We start from the raw sequence: 20,240 nt of genomic DNA, 5'->3' as shown, positions 1-20,240 counted from the left end.
AGCTGGGAAACAGACTGAAGTGGAAATAGCTGTTTCTAGGTAAATGCACTTCTTTCCCAGAAAGGAAAAATAGACTCCTAGAGATTCTAAAGTTTCCTTAAAGAGAAAAGAAGTTCCTAGTTACAGAAAAATCTCAGGAGAAACATACTGTGGAAATGAGGTACAGAGCTACACCCAACCAATATTTGTCACACCCAGCTACGGGCCAGACCTCGGACCAGGTCACGCACATTATGCATTTAATTCTTCAAGCATCCATGAAATGTGTAGCATCATCCCCACTTCCTGGATAAAGAAAATTAGGTTCAGAGAGTTGCAATGATTTTTCAATTTGGTTTGGAGCTGAGATTTGAACTCACAAAGGAGCCCATGTTCTTTCCATACTGGACAACACCAAGCTGAAAATGGAGAGAAGTTGATGAGGTCACCCACAGTGACCACTTCACAGTGACACATTTTCCCTCCCTTTCTTTTTTTTTTAAATTTATTTATTGGTTTATTTATTTATTTTTGACTGCATTGGGTCTTCGCTGCTGCACGCAGGCTTCTCATTGTGGTGGCTTCTCTTGTTGCAGAGTACAGGGTCTAGGCACGTGGGCTTCAGTAGTTGTGGCACATGGGCTCAGTAGTTGTGGCTTACAGGCTTAGTTGCTCCACGGCAACTAATGTGGGATCTTCCCAGACCAGGGATCAAACCCACGTCCCCTGTATTGGCAGGCGTATTCTTAACCATTGCCCCACCAGGGAAGTCCCTCCCTCCCTCTCTTTGCCTTCTTTTCCCCCTTAAAAAGTTGGATGAATTTCTTTTTTTTAATTAAAAAAATTTTAAATTATATAATTTTTAAAGGTTACTTTTCATTTATAGTTATTAAAATATGCATGATTTTACAGAGTCCTTAACAGAGTAGTAAACAAGAGAAAAGCCAGTGATACTACCTTATTCTAAGAAAAATGTCTCACTGTGGCATATTTATTTAACCTATACATTATACAGTATAAGTATAAATAAATGTATAAGTAAAATGTATAAGTAAATAAATGTATAAGTATAAATAAATGTATAAGTAGGTTATACATTAACCTACTTTACATTATACAGAATTACGAGTTAAAAGACCCCAGAGGTAAAAGTGATGACAGGAATGGAGCTTACAGGCGAATATATCCAAGCACCTTCAATTTAGCGATGCTACAGACTGTGATAAGATGAATTCCAGTCTCGCCTAGACTAAAGCATGCAGTTGGTGCATTGGATTAACACTGGTCTGTGGGAGCTGGGAAGTTTCAATGGTCCAATTTGCTTTTCTCTTTTTAGGGATTACAGTCTAGAGGTCTGTTTGCTTTCACACTGGGCTAAAGGGTGACAGCTTGATTTGGGGAATCAGATGTTCTGTTGCTAAGAGATAGAAATTCTGAGCAACTGGACGCTATTTGTTACAGAGTGTAGAATTCAAGGTGATATTTATCGATTTATTAACATTTTATTTATTTATTTATTTATTTTTATTTTTCGCTGTGCTGTGTGTTAATTGTAGCATAGAGGACCTTCGTTGAGGCATGCAGGATCTTTCCTTGCAGTGTGCGGCTCTTTGCTGCAGAGCACAGGCTTCTCTCTAGTTGTGGCGTGCGGGTTTTCTCTCTCTAGTTGTGGCTCGTGCGCTCCAGGGCACGTGGGCTCTGTAGTTTTGCAGCACGTGGCTCTCTCGTTGAGGTGTGCAAGCTCAGTATTTGTGGCGTGGGCTTAGTTGCCCCGTGGCATGTGGGATCTTAGTTCCCCAACCAGGGATTGAACCCGTGTCCCCTGTATTGGAAGGCAGATTCTTTACCACTGGACCACCAGGGAAGTCCCTCAAGGTGATTTTTATACATGAGTCACAAACACCGTGGGGACGACTTGTTGAAACAAAGAGGAAGGAGCCAAGGTATAGCGTGGGAAAACCTGACCTCAGGTCTCTGTTCCCTCCTGCTCCCCATACCAGACTGGCTTGGGCAGTTCTAAGCCTTGTTGATGAAGAGTTTTCTCATCTGCAAAATGGATACCATAGTTTTGCCTTTGGAGAATTGTGAGCCTAAAATAGGAAAACTGACACAAAAAGTGTTTATAAACTGCAAAGCAATCATTTGAAAATTAGTAGTTAGTATTATTTTGCTTCATTTAAGAGGACCAACAGGAGCTTATCTTCCTTATTGTTCTCACTTGGTGGCCTGAGGTCTCTGGTCCTGATGCCATTTTTATAATTTGTGTTCCTATTTACCTACAAATTATGTGTTTTCTTATGAAGTTTTTCATTGAAACTTTGTTCTTTGGCAATCCTAGTTCAGGCTGGATATAAAAGTGTCAGTCCAGTCAAATTGTATTGTTGAACAATGCATGTAGAGTAGAGCAGAGGGTAAGATGGGACTCTGGAAGGGCTGGGGGATGAGGGTGTCAAACCCCTGCTCTAATGTTTACCAACCGCGACTTAGTTTCCTCACTTGTAGAATGGGGTTGGTAATGAACAGTAACTACCTCATAGGGTTTTTAAACTTTAAATGAAAGAACACACATGTGGCATTATGTGCCTAGAACATAATAAGTGCTAAACAAATATTGTTTTTATTACTGTTATTATTAGAAACTCAAAATTGTTCTCAGAACAGAGACCACATGATCTTTTGATGTGGTCAAAGGCAAAGCTGTATAATGCTGAGCTATGTCAAGGTGTGTTCTAGGGAGTTGTTGGCACATTCCACAGTATCTAGAACATGTCCACAAGTTCAGTGGCTTAGTCATTGGAAATGTAGCCATCTTTGGTCATTCTTAGGCTTTGAAGGTAACTCCATACAAATTTGATTTGATTTAATTTAGTCATCTTTTCAAAAAATGCGGTAATAGCCAATTTTACTGGTTTTTAAAATTAATTCATTAACTTCCAAATTTCTACTAAGGTTTTTTCCCCTTCCCCTCCTCGCTCTCCCACCCCTCCTTTCCTCTCTTTTTCTTTTCTTTCCATAACCTCCTTCACTTTCCCTCCTTTCCTCTCCCTTTCCGTCCCCTCCCTACTTCCTTTGCTTTGCTTTTCCCTCTCCTCTCCCTTTTCTCACTGCTCTCTCCCTCTCCCTCTCTCTCTCTCAGAATCTGTGCCAGGCCTGGCTGGAGCACAGACATCCATCAAACATGATCCCTACCCACAGTCCAAGAGGAGTGATAAGGCGAGGGGGCAAAGGGCAATGCCATGAGGTAGAACGTGGTGAGAATCTCAAATACCCTGATGGTTTAGAGGACAGATCACCCAGAGAAATTAGGGTGGTTCCCATGACATGAACTTTGAGCCAGACCCTGAAGGATGGTTAAGATCTAGCCCCATGAGGTTGGATTTCCACGGTGTGTCAGCTTGGATTTTTCTCCCTCTTTCTTAGCTCTATAGTTCTTCCAGGCTACTTTGTAGCAATTTGAGTCTAAAGCATCACCTGCCACTGGAACCCAAAGGTCTAGGAGGAGCTTCAAGCTGTGACAAGACTCCCAATCGATTCATCTGAGGTTAACCCAACCTGGACCCTGGAGTCTCCTCAAACATCCATCGATGAAAATTCCCAGGCAATTCCAGTTGCCTCTCAGCCTATGTCTGAAGTGTTAATAAAGAACCTCAGTAACGTGACGCCCAACCCTAGTATCAAATTGCCATTCATTCTACCAGAATGTCTACGTCAACCAACTGGGCGGTTACTTGGTGAAACCATACCCTATAGGAGAGGGGTGAGGACCGTGTTAACTGATCGGAGAGAGAAGATAGAACGTCTGATTCAATCTGTTAAAAAACGCTACAGCAAAGGAGTTCCTCTTTCTGACTCTCAAAGAGAACCATGGCAGAATGATGTTGAGACTCAGTCAAGAGGGCAAAGGTTTAGAAGTAGCTGTCGTTTTTGCTGGTTTCACAGAGATCCTTCTGAGGATAATTATGAGAATTACTACAACAATAAGTATTACAGTAATTATGACGTGGAGTCGAAGGAGCCATAAACCTTATTCTTGTACTATTTTTTATTCCTGGTAATTTTAGGATCATTATGAAGCTTGGGAAAGATTGTGCACCAATATTTTGATAACCTATATTACAAGTTCTGTGATGTCCATTTTTCTTGCATCTCTTTACTACCTTAATACAGTAACTTATAAGGAATCTATGTAGCTTGCATTTGAATGACTTGAATATATTTCAGTTCCACTTTGTGAAACAAATTAACTTGTGTGGAAGGAAAGTGAAGAAAACGTTGGGTGGCTTGACCACAGCATTGTTAGAACAGCGTGTTGAATTGTAATAAAAATTTTTGACGTGCTGTTTCAATTTTCAGTAGCAAATAAATGTGTTTATAGGGGATCTTATTAAAATTTGAGACTTATTTGAGTACCTTTAAAAAAATTCTTGTTATTTTAGACTTGTTTTTTTCTTTTTTTTTTCCTACGGTACGCGGGCCTCTCACTGCTGTGGCCTCTCCCGTTGCAGAGCACAGGCCAGACGTGCATGGCTCACGGGCCCAGCCGCTCTGCAGCATGTGGGATCTTCCCAGACCGGGGCATGAACCCGTGTCCCCTGCATTGGCAGGCGGACTCTCAACCACTGCGCCACCAGGGAAGCCCTAGACTTGTTTTTGCTGGCTATGTATTAACTGAATAATACTTATCCCCATCATATTCCCAGGGTGTAAATATCCAGCATTCTAATATTTTGTGATATTGTCCTGTTGGGAAGGAAGTTTATACATTTGGGTAAGGTTAGAAAACAAGGGCACAGACATTTGCACATATTAACCTCTTGGAAGAAGTTATCAGTTGATCTTGGTTGGAGGGAATTGAAAGAATGGTAGTGGTATATAATACTAAGGGAAGATGCAGCCCCAATGGTGTTTTAGTTCAGTTATTTTCTTTCATAACCTAAGTGTACACAGACCTGGATTTCTTTGTGGGTTAAAAGAGATACATAAAACTCATCTTCTGCCATCCAACTATCTTTTGTTCACTTTAAAAATATATTAAAGAATTGGGTACATGGGACTTCCCTGGCGGTCCAGTGGTTAGGACTCCTGCTCTTTCACTGCCCAGGGCCTGGGTTCGATCCCTGATTGGGGAACTAAGATCCCACAAGCTGCATGGTGTGGCCAAAAAAAGAGGATCCAGTTGCAAAGCAACTAGAGACCTGGTGGTATTCAGAATGAAGCAGAAATAGCCCAAACCTGGACGACTGTGCAAACAAATGGCAAAGAAGTTCAACAGTGATGTTAAAAAGGGATATTAAATATTAATACCCATCAAAGTAGGTCTTCAGAGGTTGTCCTACTTAGAACTACTCAAACCATCATGGTCTACAGCATGGGTGAATGTGGGTGGTCTTGAGGTTTTGTTAAACTTGCAAGCTGTTCCTAGAGGCAAGGCCGTCTTGACTGCTGTATGCATTTGAAAATCATTGACTAGTGAAAAAACTTATTTGTTGTAATTGTGTTAAATTTATTAAAAAAAAAAAAGATCTAGCCCCATGAAGACTTAAAGAGAGGAGAGAAGGATGTGCATTCCAGGCTGAGGAAGCAGCAGGAGCAAAGGCATGGAGGTGGGCCTCTCCTGAGGAAAATCAATGTAAGAGATTAGCTACAACAACTACTAACCCTTCTCCCTGCCTTTTGCAGAGTCAGCTCAGACACTCTTCATGGCAAAAGTGGGTGTGGTGGAGACAATCCCTTGTTCTGACCTACATTCCCACGCATCAAATTGTTTCCCAGGCTTGACTTCCCTGGCCATTCTTCCTAGCTCCCAAGGTTTACCAGACATCCAAGTGGAAGTTATGTGTGGCATTTACCCATTCAGATAGTAAACTATTATCACATCAGTCTCTAAGGGACCATTGTGGTACCTGTTACTCAATCCAGCACTGCTTCCTCTAGTTTTATTCTGTGTTGGAGTCATCAGTGAACTGCAAAGGGAAGCAGCTTCAATTAGGGTCACGCATGAAGATACCTTCCTCAATGCTACCTGTGCTAACATCTTGACAATTATCCTTGGGCATGCTCAGTTCATATTTTCCGTATTTTTCCCATCCACTCATCAAACTTTCACTGAGCAGATCAAAATTCCCCACGTGGATGGGATATAAGGGACGGTAAAACATGGTCCTTACCTTCAAGATAGTCTAGAAGAACTAAGAGAATGCAAGGCAGAAGGTAATTGGGAGCACAAGAGAAGGACAGTGAAAATCTTTTAGAATTAGTATAGTGACAGTCCCCCAAACCACACCCCCCCAACCGAAGAACGTGTTAAAGAGGTTGTTCTGGAAGAGGTGGAATTGTTAAGCCTCAAAACATGGGAATGGTTCTGTTGACCTGGCCTCCTAAACCTTGAGACATACAGAAACACTTTGGAATGCTTGCTTGTTTTTTTTTTTTCCCCTGTGAAATTTGTATCTGGCCGTAGCCCCATGGTTGGAGGGTAATAGGGAAAACTAGCTCTTACCTGAGCATCTGCCTCATGACTCTTGAGTGTTGTTGTGTGTGCCAGTATTCACATCCTGATTCCTCAGTAAGTGATGGCAAGACTTTTCCCCTCAAGGCTCTAGATCTACCAGATTTCAAAGGCATAGGACCCTGTCAAGAATGTTTAACTCTGTAAACATACAGAATTATATTCAAATAATGTTTTTCAGGTTGAATTCTAGACTGATGACCTCTCTTAACTTCACGGGGGTTTTGGTGTTTATTTCCTCAGGATGAATTCCAAACTTACGCTTGGAAAAAGGTAGTGTGGATCTGCCTGTCAGCATTGAACAGTGCATTTCGGCTCATTCCTGATCACCCTCTCATCACAGATGAGGAATATATCATAAATAGAGCCATAAGAAAGCCAGACCTAAAGGTAAGTACACTTATGGCTCCTGCAGGTGCTAAAGAAATTTAATCATTTTTCCCTCCAAGTGCAAGATTAAATTTATATATAGCCAAAACTTTAGAATAACAATAAATAGAATATAACCTTTAAAAATTGTGAATCACTGTATTGTATACCTGTAATTATATAATATTGTACAGCTACTATACTTCAGTACAAAAATATTAAATTCAGATCCTCCACTGTGCCAATCTTCTTTTTTTCTACTTGTAAGCTCTTTTTTAAATTTGAATTTTATTTATTTATTTATTTTTTTATATAGCAGGTTCTTATTAGTTATCTATTTTATACATATTAGTGTATATATGTCAATCCCAATCTCCCAATTCATCCCCCCCACAACTTTCCCCCCTTAGTGTCCATACATTTGTTCTCTACATCTGTGTCTCTATTTCTGCCTTGCAAACTGGTTCATCTGTACCATTTTTCTAGATTCCACATATATGAGTTAATATACAGTATTTGTTTTTCTCTTTCTGACTTACTTCATTCTGTATGACAGTCTCTAGATCCATCCACATCTCTACAAATGACCCAATTTCATTCCTTTTTATGCCTGAGTAATATTCCACTGTATATATGTACCACATCTTTATCCATTCTGTCGATGGGCATTTAGGTTGCTTCCATGACCTGGCTATTGTAAATAGTGCTGCAATAAACATTGGGGTGCATATGACTTTTTGAATTATGGCTTTCTCTGGGTATATGCCCAGTAGTGGGATTGCTGGGTCATATGGTAATTTTACTTTTAGTTTTTTAACGAACTTCCATACTGTTCTCCATAGTAGCTGTATCAATTTACATTTCCACCAACAGTGCAAGAGGGTTCCCTTTTCTCTACAGCCTCTGCAGTGTTTGTTGTTTGTAGATTTTCTGATGATGCCCATTCTAACTGGTGTGAGGTGATTCCTCATTGTAGTTTTGATTTGCATTTCTCTCATAATTAGTGATGTTGAGCAGCTTTTCATGTGCCTCTTGGCCATCTGTATGTCTTCTTTGGAGAGATGTCTGTTTAGATCTTCTGCCCATTTTTTGATTGGGTTGTTTGTTTTTTTAATATTGAGCTGCATGAACTGTTTATATATTTTGGAGATTAATCCTTTGTCCATTGATTCATTTGCAAATATTTTCTCCCTTTCTGAGGGTTGTCTTTTTGTCTTGTTTACAGTTTCCTTCGTTGTGCAAAAGCTTTTAAATTTCATTAGGTCCAATTTGTTTATTTTTGTTTTTGTTTCCATTACTCTAGGAGGGGGGTCAAAAAAGATCTTGCTGGGCTTCCCTGGTGGCACAGCGGTTGAGTCCGCCTGCCGATGCAGGGGACATGGGTTCGTGCCCCGGTCCGGGAAGATCCCACATGCTGCGGAGTGGCTGGGCCCGTGAGCCATGGCCGCTGAACCTGCACGTCCGGAGACTGTGCTCCCCAATGGGAGAGGCCACAACAGTGAGAGGCCCATGTACCACAAAAAAAAAAAAAAAAAAAAAAAAGATCTTGCTGTGATTTATGTCAAAGAGTGTTCTTCTTATGTTTTCCTGTAAGAGTTTTATAGTGCCTGGCCTTACATTTAGGTCTTTAATCTATTTTCAGTTTATTTTTGTGTATGATGTTAGGGAGTGTTCTAATTTCATTCTTTTACATGTAACTGTCCAGTTTTCCCAGCACCACTTATTGAAGAGAATGTCTTTTCTCTATTGTATATCCTTGACTCCTTTATCATAGATAGTTGACCATATATACGTGGGTTTATCTCTGGGCTTTCTGTCCTGTTCCATTGATCTATATTTCTGTTTTCGTGCCAGTACCATATTGTCTTGCTTACTGTAGCTTTGGAGTATAGTCTGAAGTCAGGGAGTCTGATTCCTCCAGCTCAGTTTTTTTCCCTTAAGATTGCTTTGGCTATTTGGGGTCTTTTGTGTCTCCACATAAATTTTAAGATATTTTGTTCTAGTTCTGTAAAAAATACCATTGGTAATTTGATAGGGATTACATAGAATCTGTAGATTGCTTTGGGTAGTATAGTCATTTTCACAATATTGATTCTTCCAATCTGAGAACATGGTATATCTCTCCATCTGTTTCTGTCATCTTTGATTTCTTTCATCATTGTCTTATAGTTTTCTGAGTACAGGTCTTTTACCTCCTTAGGTAGGTTTATTCCCAGGTATTTTATTCTTTTTGTTGCAGTGGTGAATGGGATTGTTTCCTTAATTTCTCTTTCTTATCATTCGTTGTTAGCATATAGAAATGCAAGGGATTTCTGTGCATTAATTTTGTATCCTGCAACTTTACCAAATTCATTGATTAGCTCTAGTAGTTTTCTGGTGGCATCTTTAGGATTATCTATGTATAGTATCATGTCATCTGAGAACAGTGACAGTTTTACTTCTTCTTTTCCATATGTATTCCTTTTATTTCTTTTTCTTCTCTGATTGCCACGGCTAGGACTTCCAAAATTATGTGAATTTGAGTGGTGAGAATGGACATCCTTGTCTTGTTCCTGATCTTAGAGGAAATGCTTTCAGTTTTTCACCACTGAGAATGACGTTTGCTGTGGGTTTGTTGTATATGGCCTTTATTATGTTGAGGCAGGTTCCCTCTATGACTACTTTCTGGAGAGTTTTTATCATAAATGGGTGTTGAATTTTGTCAAAAGCTTTTTCTGCATCTATTGAGATGATCATATGGTTTTTATTCTTCAGTTTGTTAATATGGTGTATCATGTTAATTGATTTGCGTATTTTGAAGAATCCTTGCATCCCTGGGATAAATCCCACTTGATCATGGTGTATGATCCTTTTAATGTGTTGTTGGATTCTGTTTGCTAGTATTTTGTTGAGGATTTTTGCATCTATATTCAGTGATATTGGTCTGTAATTTTCTTTTATTGTATTATCTTTGTCTGGTTTTGGTATCTACGTGGTCGTGGCCTCATAGAATAAGTTTGGGAGTGTTCCTTCCTCTGCAATTTTTTGCAAGAGTTTTGAGAAGGATGGGTTTTAGCTCTTCTCTAAATGTTTGATAGAATTCAACTGTGGAGCCATCTGGTCCTGGACTTTTGTTTGGTGGAAGATTTTAAATCACAGTTTCAATTTCATTACTTGTGATTGGTCTGTTCATATTTTCTATTTCTTCTAGGTTCAGTCTTGGAAGCTTATACCTTTCTAAGAATTTGTCCATTTCTTCCAGGTTGTCCATTTTATTGGCATAAAGTTGCTTGTAGTAGTCTCTTAGGATGCTTTGTATTTCTGCGGTGTCTGTTGTAACTTCTCCTTTTTCATTTTTAATTTTACTGATTTGAGTCCTCTCCCTCTTTTTCTTGATGCATCTGGATAAAGGTTTATCAATTTTGTTTATCTTCTCAAAGAACCAGCTTTAGTTTTAATGATCTTTGCTATTGTTTTCTTGTTTTTATTTCATTTATTTCTACTCTCATGTTTACTATTTCTTTCCTTCTACTAACTTTGGGTTTTGTTTGTTCTTCTTTCTCTAGTTCCTTTAGGTGTAACTTTAGGATGTTTGTTTGAGATTTTTCTTGTTTCTTGAGGTAAGATTGTATTGCTATAAACTTCCCTCTTAGAACTGCTTTTGCTCCATTGCATAGGTTTTGGTTTGTCATGTTTTCGTTGTCATTTGTCTCTAGGTATTGTTTGATTTTCCCTTTGATTTCTTCAGTGATCTCTTGGTTGTTTAGTAACATATTTTTTAGCCTCCATGTATTTGTGTTTTTTACATTTTTTTCCCTGTAATTTATTTCTAATCTCATAGCATTGTGGTCAGAAAAAATGCTTGATATAATTTCAATTTTCTTAAATTTACCGAGGCTTGATTTGTGACCCAAGATGTGATCTATCCTGGAGAATGTTCCTTGTGCACTTGAGAAGAAAGTATAATCTGCTGTTTTTGGATGGAATGTCCTGTAAATATCAATGAAATCTATCTGGTCTATTGTGTCATTTAAAACTTTTGTTTCCTTATTAATTTTCTGTCTGGATGATCTGTCCATTGGTGTAAGTGAAGTGTTGAAGTCCCCCACTATTTTTGTGTTACTATCAATTTCCTCTTTTATAGCTGTTAACCTTTTCCTTATGTATTGAGGTGCTCCTATGTTTGGTGCATATATATTTATAATTGTTATATCTTCTTTGATTGATCCTCCACTGTGACAATATTTAACTGACAGTATAGGACATTATAAAGAACATGGATTTTGGAGCCAGACAGAGCTCAATTCAGATCTCAGCTTCATCCCTCAAAACTGTGCAGCCTTGGGTCAGTTACTAAACTCTGCTGAGCCTCAATTTTCTCATGTATAAAATGATGATATTGCCTACCTCTAATATTAATTGATAAAATTCAGTAAATTAAGAAATACAAAAATCAGTATGGTGGCAGGTATATAGTAGATGCTCAGTGCATATTAACTGTTAGTAGCATCATGCCCTATATTATAATCTATGCAGCAGGGCTTGTCTTATGGTAAAGGTAACCCCCCCCACAAATGTTCTAGGTAGTTTATGTTTGTAAAATGATATTATCATTCAAATGTATTTGGTTTACTCCTTTCCCATCATATTAAATTAGTATTACTTGGATTATGACTAGTTAACATTCATATTAAAAACATATTTTATAACACAGACTGCTTTCTCTTCAATCTATATATGTGTAGACAACTGTTTAAATTGGTTTTATGAGCTCAAGGTCAATTATTATTTTTTTTTTGGCTGTACGCGGGCCTCTCACTGTTGTGGCCTCTCCCGTTGCGGAGCACAGGCTCCGGACACGCAGGCTCAGTGGCCATGGCTCATGGGCCTAGCCGCTCCATGGCATGTGGGATCCTCCTGGACCGGGGCACGAACCCATGTCCCCTGCATCGGCAGGTGGACTCTCAACCACTGCGCCGCCAGGGAAGCTCAAGGTCAACTTTTTAAAATAATAAAAGTCAATTGCTGAACAGTTTCTTTTCTGTCAATTGTTATCACCCAGTTGTCTTAACTGCCAAAATAAACAAAATCAAAAGAGATGAAGCACCCAACCAACAGATTGCTTAATTTTTTTAGATGGCCATTCACCTGAGGATAGACAACGCAAATCAGCCTATGGACATGGCCTCAGAATATTATTGACCTCCACCATCTTTAATTGCATCAAACAAATAAGTGGACAGACAAATGGAGAAATGTTCAAATAAACAAACAAAATGTGAGGAAAGGGCAGAGGTCTTGAAATGGAAAGTTCTGGCACCCAGGCTTGATATCTTTGTTTACCAGCATACAGCATAGGGAGTTTGGTTGGTTACTGCCTCCCTGGGCCTTGAGTTTCTTATTTATAAAACAAGAGTAGTAATGCCTTCTCTGCTTGTTTCTCAGGGCTGTCATGAAACTAAAATGAAAAGAAGAATAATAAGGTGATTTGTGAGTGATAATGAGCTATATTCATATAAAGGACTGAAACTTTTATTAAAATTGGAAGATATGTCACAGGCTTAGCCACAGCAACAATGATGACAATGACAGCAATAACACAATGCCAAAATGATAACCATTCAGGACCACATAGGGGGAGTTTGGAGACTGCAGCAAATGTAGGCTAAGAGGAGACTCCAAGGGCTATTTTGTAGGATTACATGCAAAAGTGAAACCCATGGCTTAACCTGTTAAACAGAAATGAAGAGTGGGATGCCTGAGGATTGGAACAATTTCTGGTTCTGAGCGGAAAGACGAAAATCACCCCACAGCTGATCCCTGATTTCCTAATTACTGTTTCCTGGTCTGAAGTTCCAGGCAATGGGCAAATAAACTTCACCCTTTGCAAATATTATGCTTAACATCTTCTTATCAGCTTTCAGAGCCTCTGGACATGATGAGGAAAGCTGAGAAACTCCAGGCAGAGGTGTTTCCTGCTTGGGGAATCTCAAAGATATTTAAAAGGCATATGATGGAGTCATTCTTCTCACTCTGTGGAGAATAGCTTCAGAAATTGTCAGGAGATAATGGGATTTTCCATTTTCTTGCCTGACATAAAACTTATCAGTAACCTCTTTATTCCTCATTATTGCTGCCTTCATCTGCTGTTTGTATCTATTACGTTATATAACTTTCTCACAGCCTATTGATCTAGGTTCTCTAACTGAGCAGGGGTCTCACATTCTACCATCGTTTGTCTTCTACATTTTTTCTAACTTGAATTTCTGAACTTACAGAATTAATAAAGTAAGCAACCCTCACTTTATACAATTTGAATACTGGAAGTTATGGGATTTTCAGACCGTCTTCTGAGACTAGCTTGACTATTAGAAACTTCAGAGACTAGACTTGGGGGCTAGAGGGGCTCAAGTTCAATTTCCAGCCCTGTTTCTTTTTTTTTTTTAATTTATTTATTTTATTTTTTGGCTGTGTTGGGTTTTCATTGCTGCACATGTGCTTTCTCTAGTTGCGGTGAGCAGGGGCTACTCTTTGTTTTGATGAGTGGGCTTCTTATTGCAGGGGCTTCTCTTGTTGCGGAGCACGGGCTGTAGGTTTGTGGGCTTCAGTAGTTGCAGCACACAGGCTCAGTAGTAGTGGGGCATGGGCTTAGTTGCTCCGCGGCACACGGGATCTTTCTGGACCAGGGCTCGAACCTGTGTCCCCTGCATTGGAAGGCAGATTCTTAACCACTGCACCAGCAGGGAAGTCCCAGCCCTGTTTCTTAATAGATGTGGTCTTGGGCAAGTTACTTAATCAAAATGAACTTAAGCGGCAAAGTGGAAATGAAGATAATATCTGTCCTACCACAGGATGATTAAAAAGACAAGAACCCCACCCCCCAAATACTCAGTAAACAGTAGCTGTGATCACAGTCTAGCTCTATTTGTAAAATTGTAGAGACTACTGGAAAGGAAAGGAAAATGTGAGGCAAAAAACTCGAGACTCCAAGATGGGCCATGACAGCTAACACACCCCAAGCTGGTCATGTTTCCTCACCTTAACTTGTAACTTGTGAAGGAAGAATTGTTCCCAGTGGCAATTCACTCCAATTTTATACTGAAAGTCAATTGGAAGATAGGATTTCTTTTAATATTATTTTGAAGCCAACACACTGAAATAAATCCATTCTGTAAAATAAAAAATACAGTATTTAATACACTCACTTGGTAACTGAATGTGTGCACACATACACATATATTTTTTTCTTCTAGTTTTATTGAGATATAATTGGCACACAGCACTGAGCACTGTATAAGTTTAAGATGTACAGTATAATGATTTGATTTACTTACATCATTAAATGACTACCACAGTAAGTTTACATACATATTTATTGGACAAGGTTAAAAATCATTTGAAGTAACCCAGGTCTTGGAGCTTAGGGATTTAAACTCTATTTCTATTGTGGTTGCCAAGGGGTCAGGGATGGAGTCAGAGTTTGGGGTTAACAGATGCAAACTAGCATAGATAGAATGGATAAACAACAAGGTCCTACGGTATAGTACAGGGAACTAAATTCAATATCCTGTGATAAACCATAATGGAAAAGAATATTAAAAAGAAAGTATATACAGTATAATTGAATCAATTTGCTGTACAGCAGAAATTAACACAACATTGTAAATTAACTATACTTCAATTTATAAAAAAGAAAAATAATTCTATTTCTAGTTGACATGTGGTTGTGAAAAGCACTCATTTATTTATTTAATAAAAAATGTGTTGAGCACTTGTTATGTACCAACTATATGCTCTTCCAAGTTTTAGATTTTATCTAATGTTTATACTGACTGTAATACTCATAGGTATAGAACATATTCAGAGGAGTTGCAGTGGAACTTAGAAATGATCTGGCCAATTGCCTTAATTTATTCATGGGAAAATTGAGGTGCAGAGAAATTTCATTGAATTTCTCAAGGACACAATGATAAGAGTAGCTATAGAAGGAAGTCTTGGACACTGTTTCTCAACTTTGGCTGCACAGTAGAATTACCTGAGGAAGTTTAAAACTATTTATGCCCAGGCTGTACCCCAGACAAAAGAAATCAGAATCTCTCTGGGAGTGGGACCCAGTCATCAGTATTCTTTAAAACTCCCCAGTTGATTCCAATGGGCAAAATGAGGTTATAACCATTGCTCCATAACAATATGACAGTCTTACCATTTCTCTTTGTACTTAATTAGGTCACCTGTTAATGGAAATTCAGATTTATATGTAAAGTTGCTTAAAGAAATCAAAAACAAGAAGGCATTACGTCATAAGCATTAACCTTTCTTTCCATTGCCAACACCCTCAGATGTTGTAGAGTTCATTTTCTTGCAATAGCCATCTCACTGTCTTCTAGAACCTGCTGCCAGTCTAATCTTTTAGACTGTGTCTTCGGTGTCTCTTCCATAGGTTACTTTGCAAATCCATTGCTTCCAAAAGAAAAGTTCTAAATACTCACGCTAGCATTTAAGGATGCATCATCTGGTCTTTATTTATCCTTCTAGCCTCATTCTCCATTCTGCTGTCAAATAGGCTCCCTTCACTTACCCCTCCCTCACAACTAAATTGTGTATAATCTCTTGGAAATGCCTTCTTCCCTTCTCACCTGAGCAAAATTCTTCCAATCCTTTAAGGATGCAGCTCAGATTCTTCTTCTCCATGATACCTTCTGTCATCTACCCTCTCTGTATTTCTACGGCATTTCAATACTATAATTTTTTCTTTATTATGTTTTCATTTCTTTGACACATGCATAATTTGACTGTATGGTATAGTTTTCCCTTTCATAACATATTTTCTTCCCTTGTTTGGTTATCAAGTAGTGGAACACAGAGGGTGAGTTTTACTTATATACTTATCCGTGTAGTAGGCCCATGACACACGTTGCTTGAATGATGATTTCTAATAAAGAATGCCATTTGTGTAGTAGCCAAGGATAGGATTCGTTAGGAAAGGATAAATCTTAAATAAGTATACTAGGGCTCTGTCTTTGCTTCTTCCACGAATGCTTCTTTAGTCACTGAACTATGTATTTGCTGATCCTTAAACTGGAGATTTCTTAGTACTTTTCCTTTGCAGGTGAGATGCATAAAAGTGCAGAAAATAAGATATGTTTGGAACAACTTAGAAGGACAGTTCCAGAAAATTGGGTAAGTTGTTTGAGCAATTGCATCTGAAAAGAAAAATATTATTTCAAAAATATTTTGCTCAGTATGTCTTTCTCATTGTTATTATTTTAGCTCTTTGGAAGACTGGCTCAGTTCTGCCAAGATACATGTAAAGTTTGGATCAGGTCTAACAACAGAAGAACAAGAGATTAGGTACCACGTATTCTTTTATCTACACCAGCTCAGAACGACTGTCACCAGTTAGTGAAAAAGAGAGCCCAGGAAACGGTTATCTTAACTGGTCAACATCAGAATATGTTGTAATGCTCTATTTAGTATTATTAAATTAAATGCTTTTGTATGCATTATCTCACTTCAACAGAGCAACCTTGTGGGGAAGTTAGAACAGACATCCTCATCATCTCAGTATAACAGATGAGAAATCTGAGACTCAGAGAGGTTTAGTGGCCTGAACTAGGTCACACAGATGGAAGTGATAGAGGAAGAAGTGCATCTCTGACTATAGGCTTAGTTGTCTTTCTACTCTGCATAATGTTCCTCAAGGTTACTATGATAATAAGGTTGAACCAGTTTTGACTGTGATCAGGAAATATGTATTATACTATGACAGCATAGTTAAGTAATAATTGTAGAGCAGCAGAAGAATATCATGCAAGACTTGTAGCTCCACAATTCTAAATAAGCTACTGGGCAGAGGAGCGAGGTTTGAGAAGGGCATTGGGTTGAATGCCAAGAGTCTGTCACTAATTCACTGTGTGACTTTGAGCAAATGGCTTCTCCTTTATGGGCTTCAGTTTCCTAACTGTTAAAAAGGGGAGGAGAACTCTATAAACACCTTGCTAGTTCTAAGTGTCTATGATTACTGCGTTCCCCTCCACCCCATTTTGGGGTGGAGCTTTGGTGGTACTTTGAATGGACTCAGAGTGCAGCATCACCATGGGTGCTTGTTAGAAATGCAGAATCTCAGGTCACATCTCATCCTTATTGAATCAGAACCTTCCCATTCGCAAGACCACAAGGCTGTCTGTATGAACATTAAAGTTTGAGAAGCACTGCTGTAGTATTTACATTCTGTTAAGCTCTTTGGTCTGAGCATCTACGTAGAAGGCACAGAGAAAGTGTTTAGCATTCCCAGCAGCAAAATAACTCATAGAGTGTCGTTGCTCTGTGTAATCAAAGAAACACATCTCTGAGTTTTCAATTAAAGGGTGTTATAACTGTGGAGCTATTTTTGAGAGTTCAACACCTTTTCACTCACATTAAAACAAATTCTGCAGCTTCCCAGCACTGAATAGGAGGAGGAAAAGTAGGCCCAGTATTCCTTATCAGTAAAACTGTTCCCCTGTAATGAGCCCTCCGTCTCACATCCATGGAGCCAAGAGTTGGGGAGAGACAGAGTTGAGAGAGTGCTAATCCTGAAACTACTTGAATGGAAAAATGACTAAAATTAAATACCCAAATTACCATCAGGGAAATATTTAATTCAATAAATGATCATGCTTATTGGTTTTGCACCTGAAAACCCTCCCCCTCTCCAGTTATTTTGAGAAAGATGGTGATGTTATGTAATAAGGGAGGCATATGTTGATCCCACAAGTGAGAAAGTGAACATGGAATAGTCTTTTTTTTGAATGGGTAACTGAGTAGGCTGTGATCTCTTCCTATAGGAGGTTAATATGTGGGCCAAATACTATCGATGTTGAAATCACACCCATCTGGAAACTGCTCATCAAGGAGGTAATCAGTATTCTCTCTTGATGCTGGCTAGAAAATAAAAAGGTTAGATTTTAGTCAAATGATCAAGAATGCTACTTGTTAATAGTAACTGTAATTTGGGCTATTTTAAAAGAATGCAAAGCATATTCACATCTCTATTGTTTCTTGTGGTCCATTTTTGCACACACATTTCCTGTTACAGCATAAGATATGATGTTCGTGTGTCTGTTTATCCTTTAATGACTAGATGAACACAGGGTTTCCTTTCTTTCTTTCTTTCTTAATCCTATACTTTTTATCCCGTCTCATCTTTGTGAAACTAAAATAATAATTAAAACTTAAACAACTCAATCCCTTTCTTATGGGCAACATATACAATTGCCTTAGCATCCAAAACTGTAGGAAGAAAACATCTGTTCAGCCTTATTAGTTCTACTGATCTCAATGTGTGTGTGGGAGGGAAAGAAAGATTTGACCATAATTTACTACATTGAATTTTTTCTGTTTGACTCTATCACTGGGCTCATTTTTCATTTTACCATGATTATTATGATACTACAACCTTACAGCTGTACTCTGGGTCCTCTCCTGCATGGTACCTCCACTCCTCCTTGGCTTAAAAAAGACTTACTAAACTCCAGCTACTTTCTCAATATTTCTAGCAAGTTTTAAGTCATGAAACAGAGCAGAAGAAACTGATAAGAAAAGTTTCTGTGTGCTTGTTCCCTAACCAGAAGCAAAGATAACTGTTCCTATTTTAGAAAGATGGGAATCAACTAGAGGGAATTTGAGTAAGGGCACAAAATGTTTTTATCCCAGGCAGGATTACAACTGTTGGAGTTAATCTCTGCTTTCTCCCCTAGTGTTCTAGATGCTCAATTATCTAGATTATTCCTTTCATCTTGGCTCTCTATTTATGAGAAAATTTAGTCTTCAACTCGTACATTAATCTAAAGTACTTTAATGGCTTCAGATATAGCAATGTTGTGTCATAGAGAAGAACAACTAGAAAGCATTTTAACTTTGTAAACCTGACCAGTAGGTCAGGTTCCGAAGGCCACTCAATGTAAACTGGACATGGTAATATCTACTCCTCACACAACTGTTGTGATGGTCAACATGGTGATACATGAGACAATACTTTGTAAATTATAAGGTGCAGTGGTGATTAAAAGTAAGGGCACTGGGGCCAGATTGCCTGGGTTCAAGTCCTGGTCTGTAACAGTTGTGGCTCTGTGACCTTGGGCAAGTTTCTCAAGATATAAGGCCCAGTTTCTTCATCTTTACAATGGAGATAACTAATAACTTCTGGATAATAAGATAATTATGGGAATTAAATGAGTAAATTCAGGTAAAGTTGCTTAGTACAGTATCTGGCACATAGTAATTGCTGCATAAATATAATAAGAATATTGGGTGGGACGATTTGTCATGGAGACGATTATGATAACAAACAAGTCACTGAATAGCTAAGTATAAAACCTAAATATCTCCCTTGTCTTCCTGTTTTTATGCTGCCAACAGGTTTTAAATCCATTTTACATATTTCAGCTCTTCAGTGTCTGTCTGTGGTTTAGCGAAGACTATAAGGAGTATGCTTTTGCTATCGTAATCATGTCGATCATTTCCATCGCTTTGACCGTATATGATCTCAGAGAGGTGAGTTTTTCCACCAGTCGTATGGTCTGAGAAAGAAAGAGTTGTGACTTTGTTGAAACTTTGTTTGAAAAGCGTATAATCGGAAAATAGTCATTGCCCACTCCATAACAAATGAGACCACGTTTGTAAATATCGAGCACAATAGCTGATGCTCAACAAATTCTAGTTCTTTCCTTTCCTTCCCATCCCAATCCCTAACCTTTCAAGTTATTTTTTTCCCTCTCTTTAGCTTACTAAGGCTGATTATTGAGAAGAAAATGCAAATATTTATGAATTGTGAATAAGTGAAAAAATATGTGTAGAGACTACTGATGGGTCTTGAAGATGGTGGAAAAGGGGTGAAGGTGGAGGAGTCTTTAATATTTAATAAGGAGTGTTTAATATCTTTGTCCTTTATGTTTGGTTGGTAATCATTTGACAAAACCCCAGTCCAACTCTTGGCTTTCTTTATGCCTACACAAGGGGATCTAGGCACTGCCAGGAAAAAAATCACACGGTACACGTTGGTTGATTGTGCTATAAATCCATGAATACCTACCTCATCTGCACAAGCTTTCTATATGTCTCTGGTCAATGTGCTCTCCCATTCTCTGGAATTAAGTTCTCAAACCAAATCTTCCTTCAAGTTTCTGAGATGCCTAACTGCCCACATTCCACTTTTCCTCTAATTCAGCTGATAATCTATCTCATTGCTTTTTTTTTTTCCCACAAAGATAGAAATCATAAAATGGGAATTTGCTCAGTTCCACACCCTCCTACTGACAGATGACTTTTGTCTCCACCTCCCTCCTGACCTGATCTCTCATTACAGAGGAGGCGGTGCCCTCTGCTTGTGCTTTTGATAGCATCCTTTTCACCTTCTCAGCATGCT

At 38.7% G+C, this 20,240-nt stretch overlaps 1 protein-coding gene across 6 annotated transcripts in view; it reads left to right on the top strand.

The window, feature by feature from the left end:
• ATP13A4 (ATPase 13A4) overlaps positions 1–20,240 on the top strand; it is a 154,979-nt gene that overhangs the window by 62,535 nt on the left and 72,204 nt on the right. For 3 of the 6 annotated variants that reach the window (XM_049710463.1, XM_049710462.1, XM_049710467.1), the window contains exons 3-7: positions 6,731–6,877; positions 15,945–16,015; positions 16,106–16,186; positions 17,662–17,731; positions 19,235–19,369. In XM_049710463.1, the coding sequence (XP_049566420.1) occupies positions 6,731–6,877; positions 15,945–16,015; positions 16,106–16,186; positions 17,662–17,731; positions 19,235–19,369 (504 nt within the window). The remainder of the gene's footprint in view (positions 1–6,730; positions 6,878–15,944; positions 16,016–16,105; positions 16,187–17,661; positions 17,732–19,234; positions 19,370–20,240) is intronic. The other 3 variants (XM_049710464.1, XM_049710466.1, XM_049710465.1) reach the window with 3 other exon arrangements.

This window comes from Orcinus orca, chromosome 5, assembly GCF_937001465.1.
Source record: "Orcinus orca chromosome 5, mOrcOrc1.1, whole genome shotgun sequence".
Classification (NCBI taxonomy): Eukaryota; Metazoa; Chordata; class Mammalia; order Artiodactyla; family Delphinidae; genus Orcinus; species Orcinus orca.
This window is presented reverse-complemented; position numbering and strand designations above follow the sequence as displayed.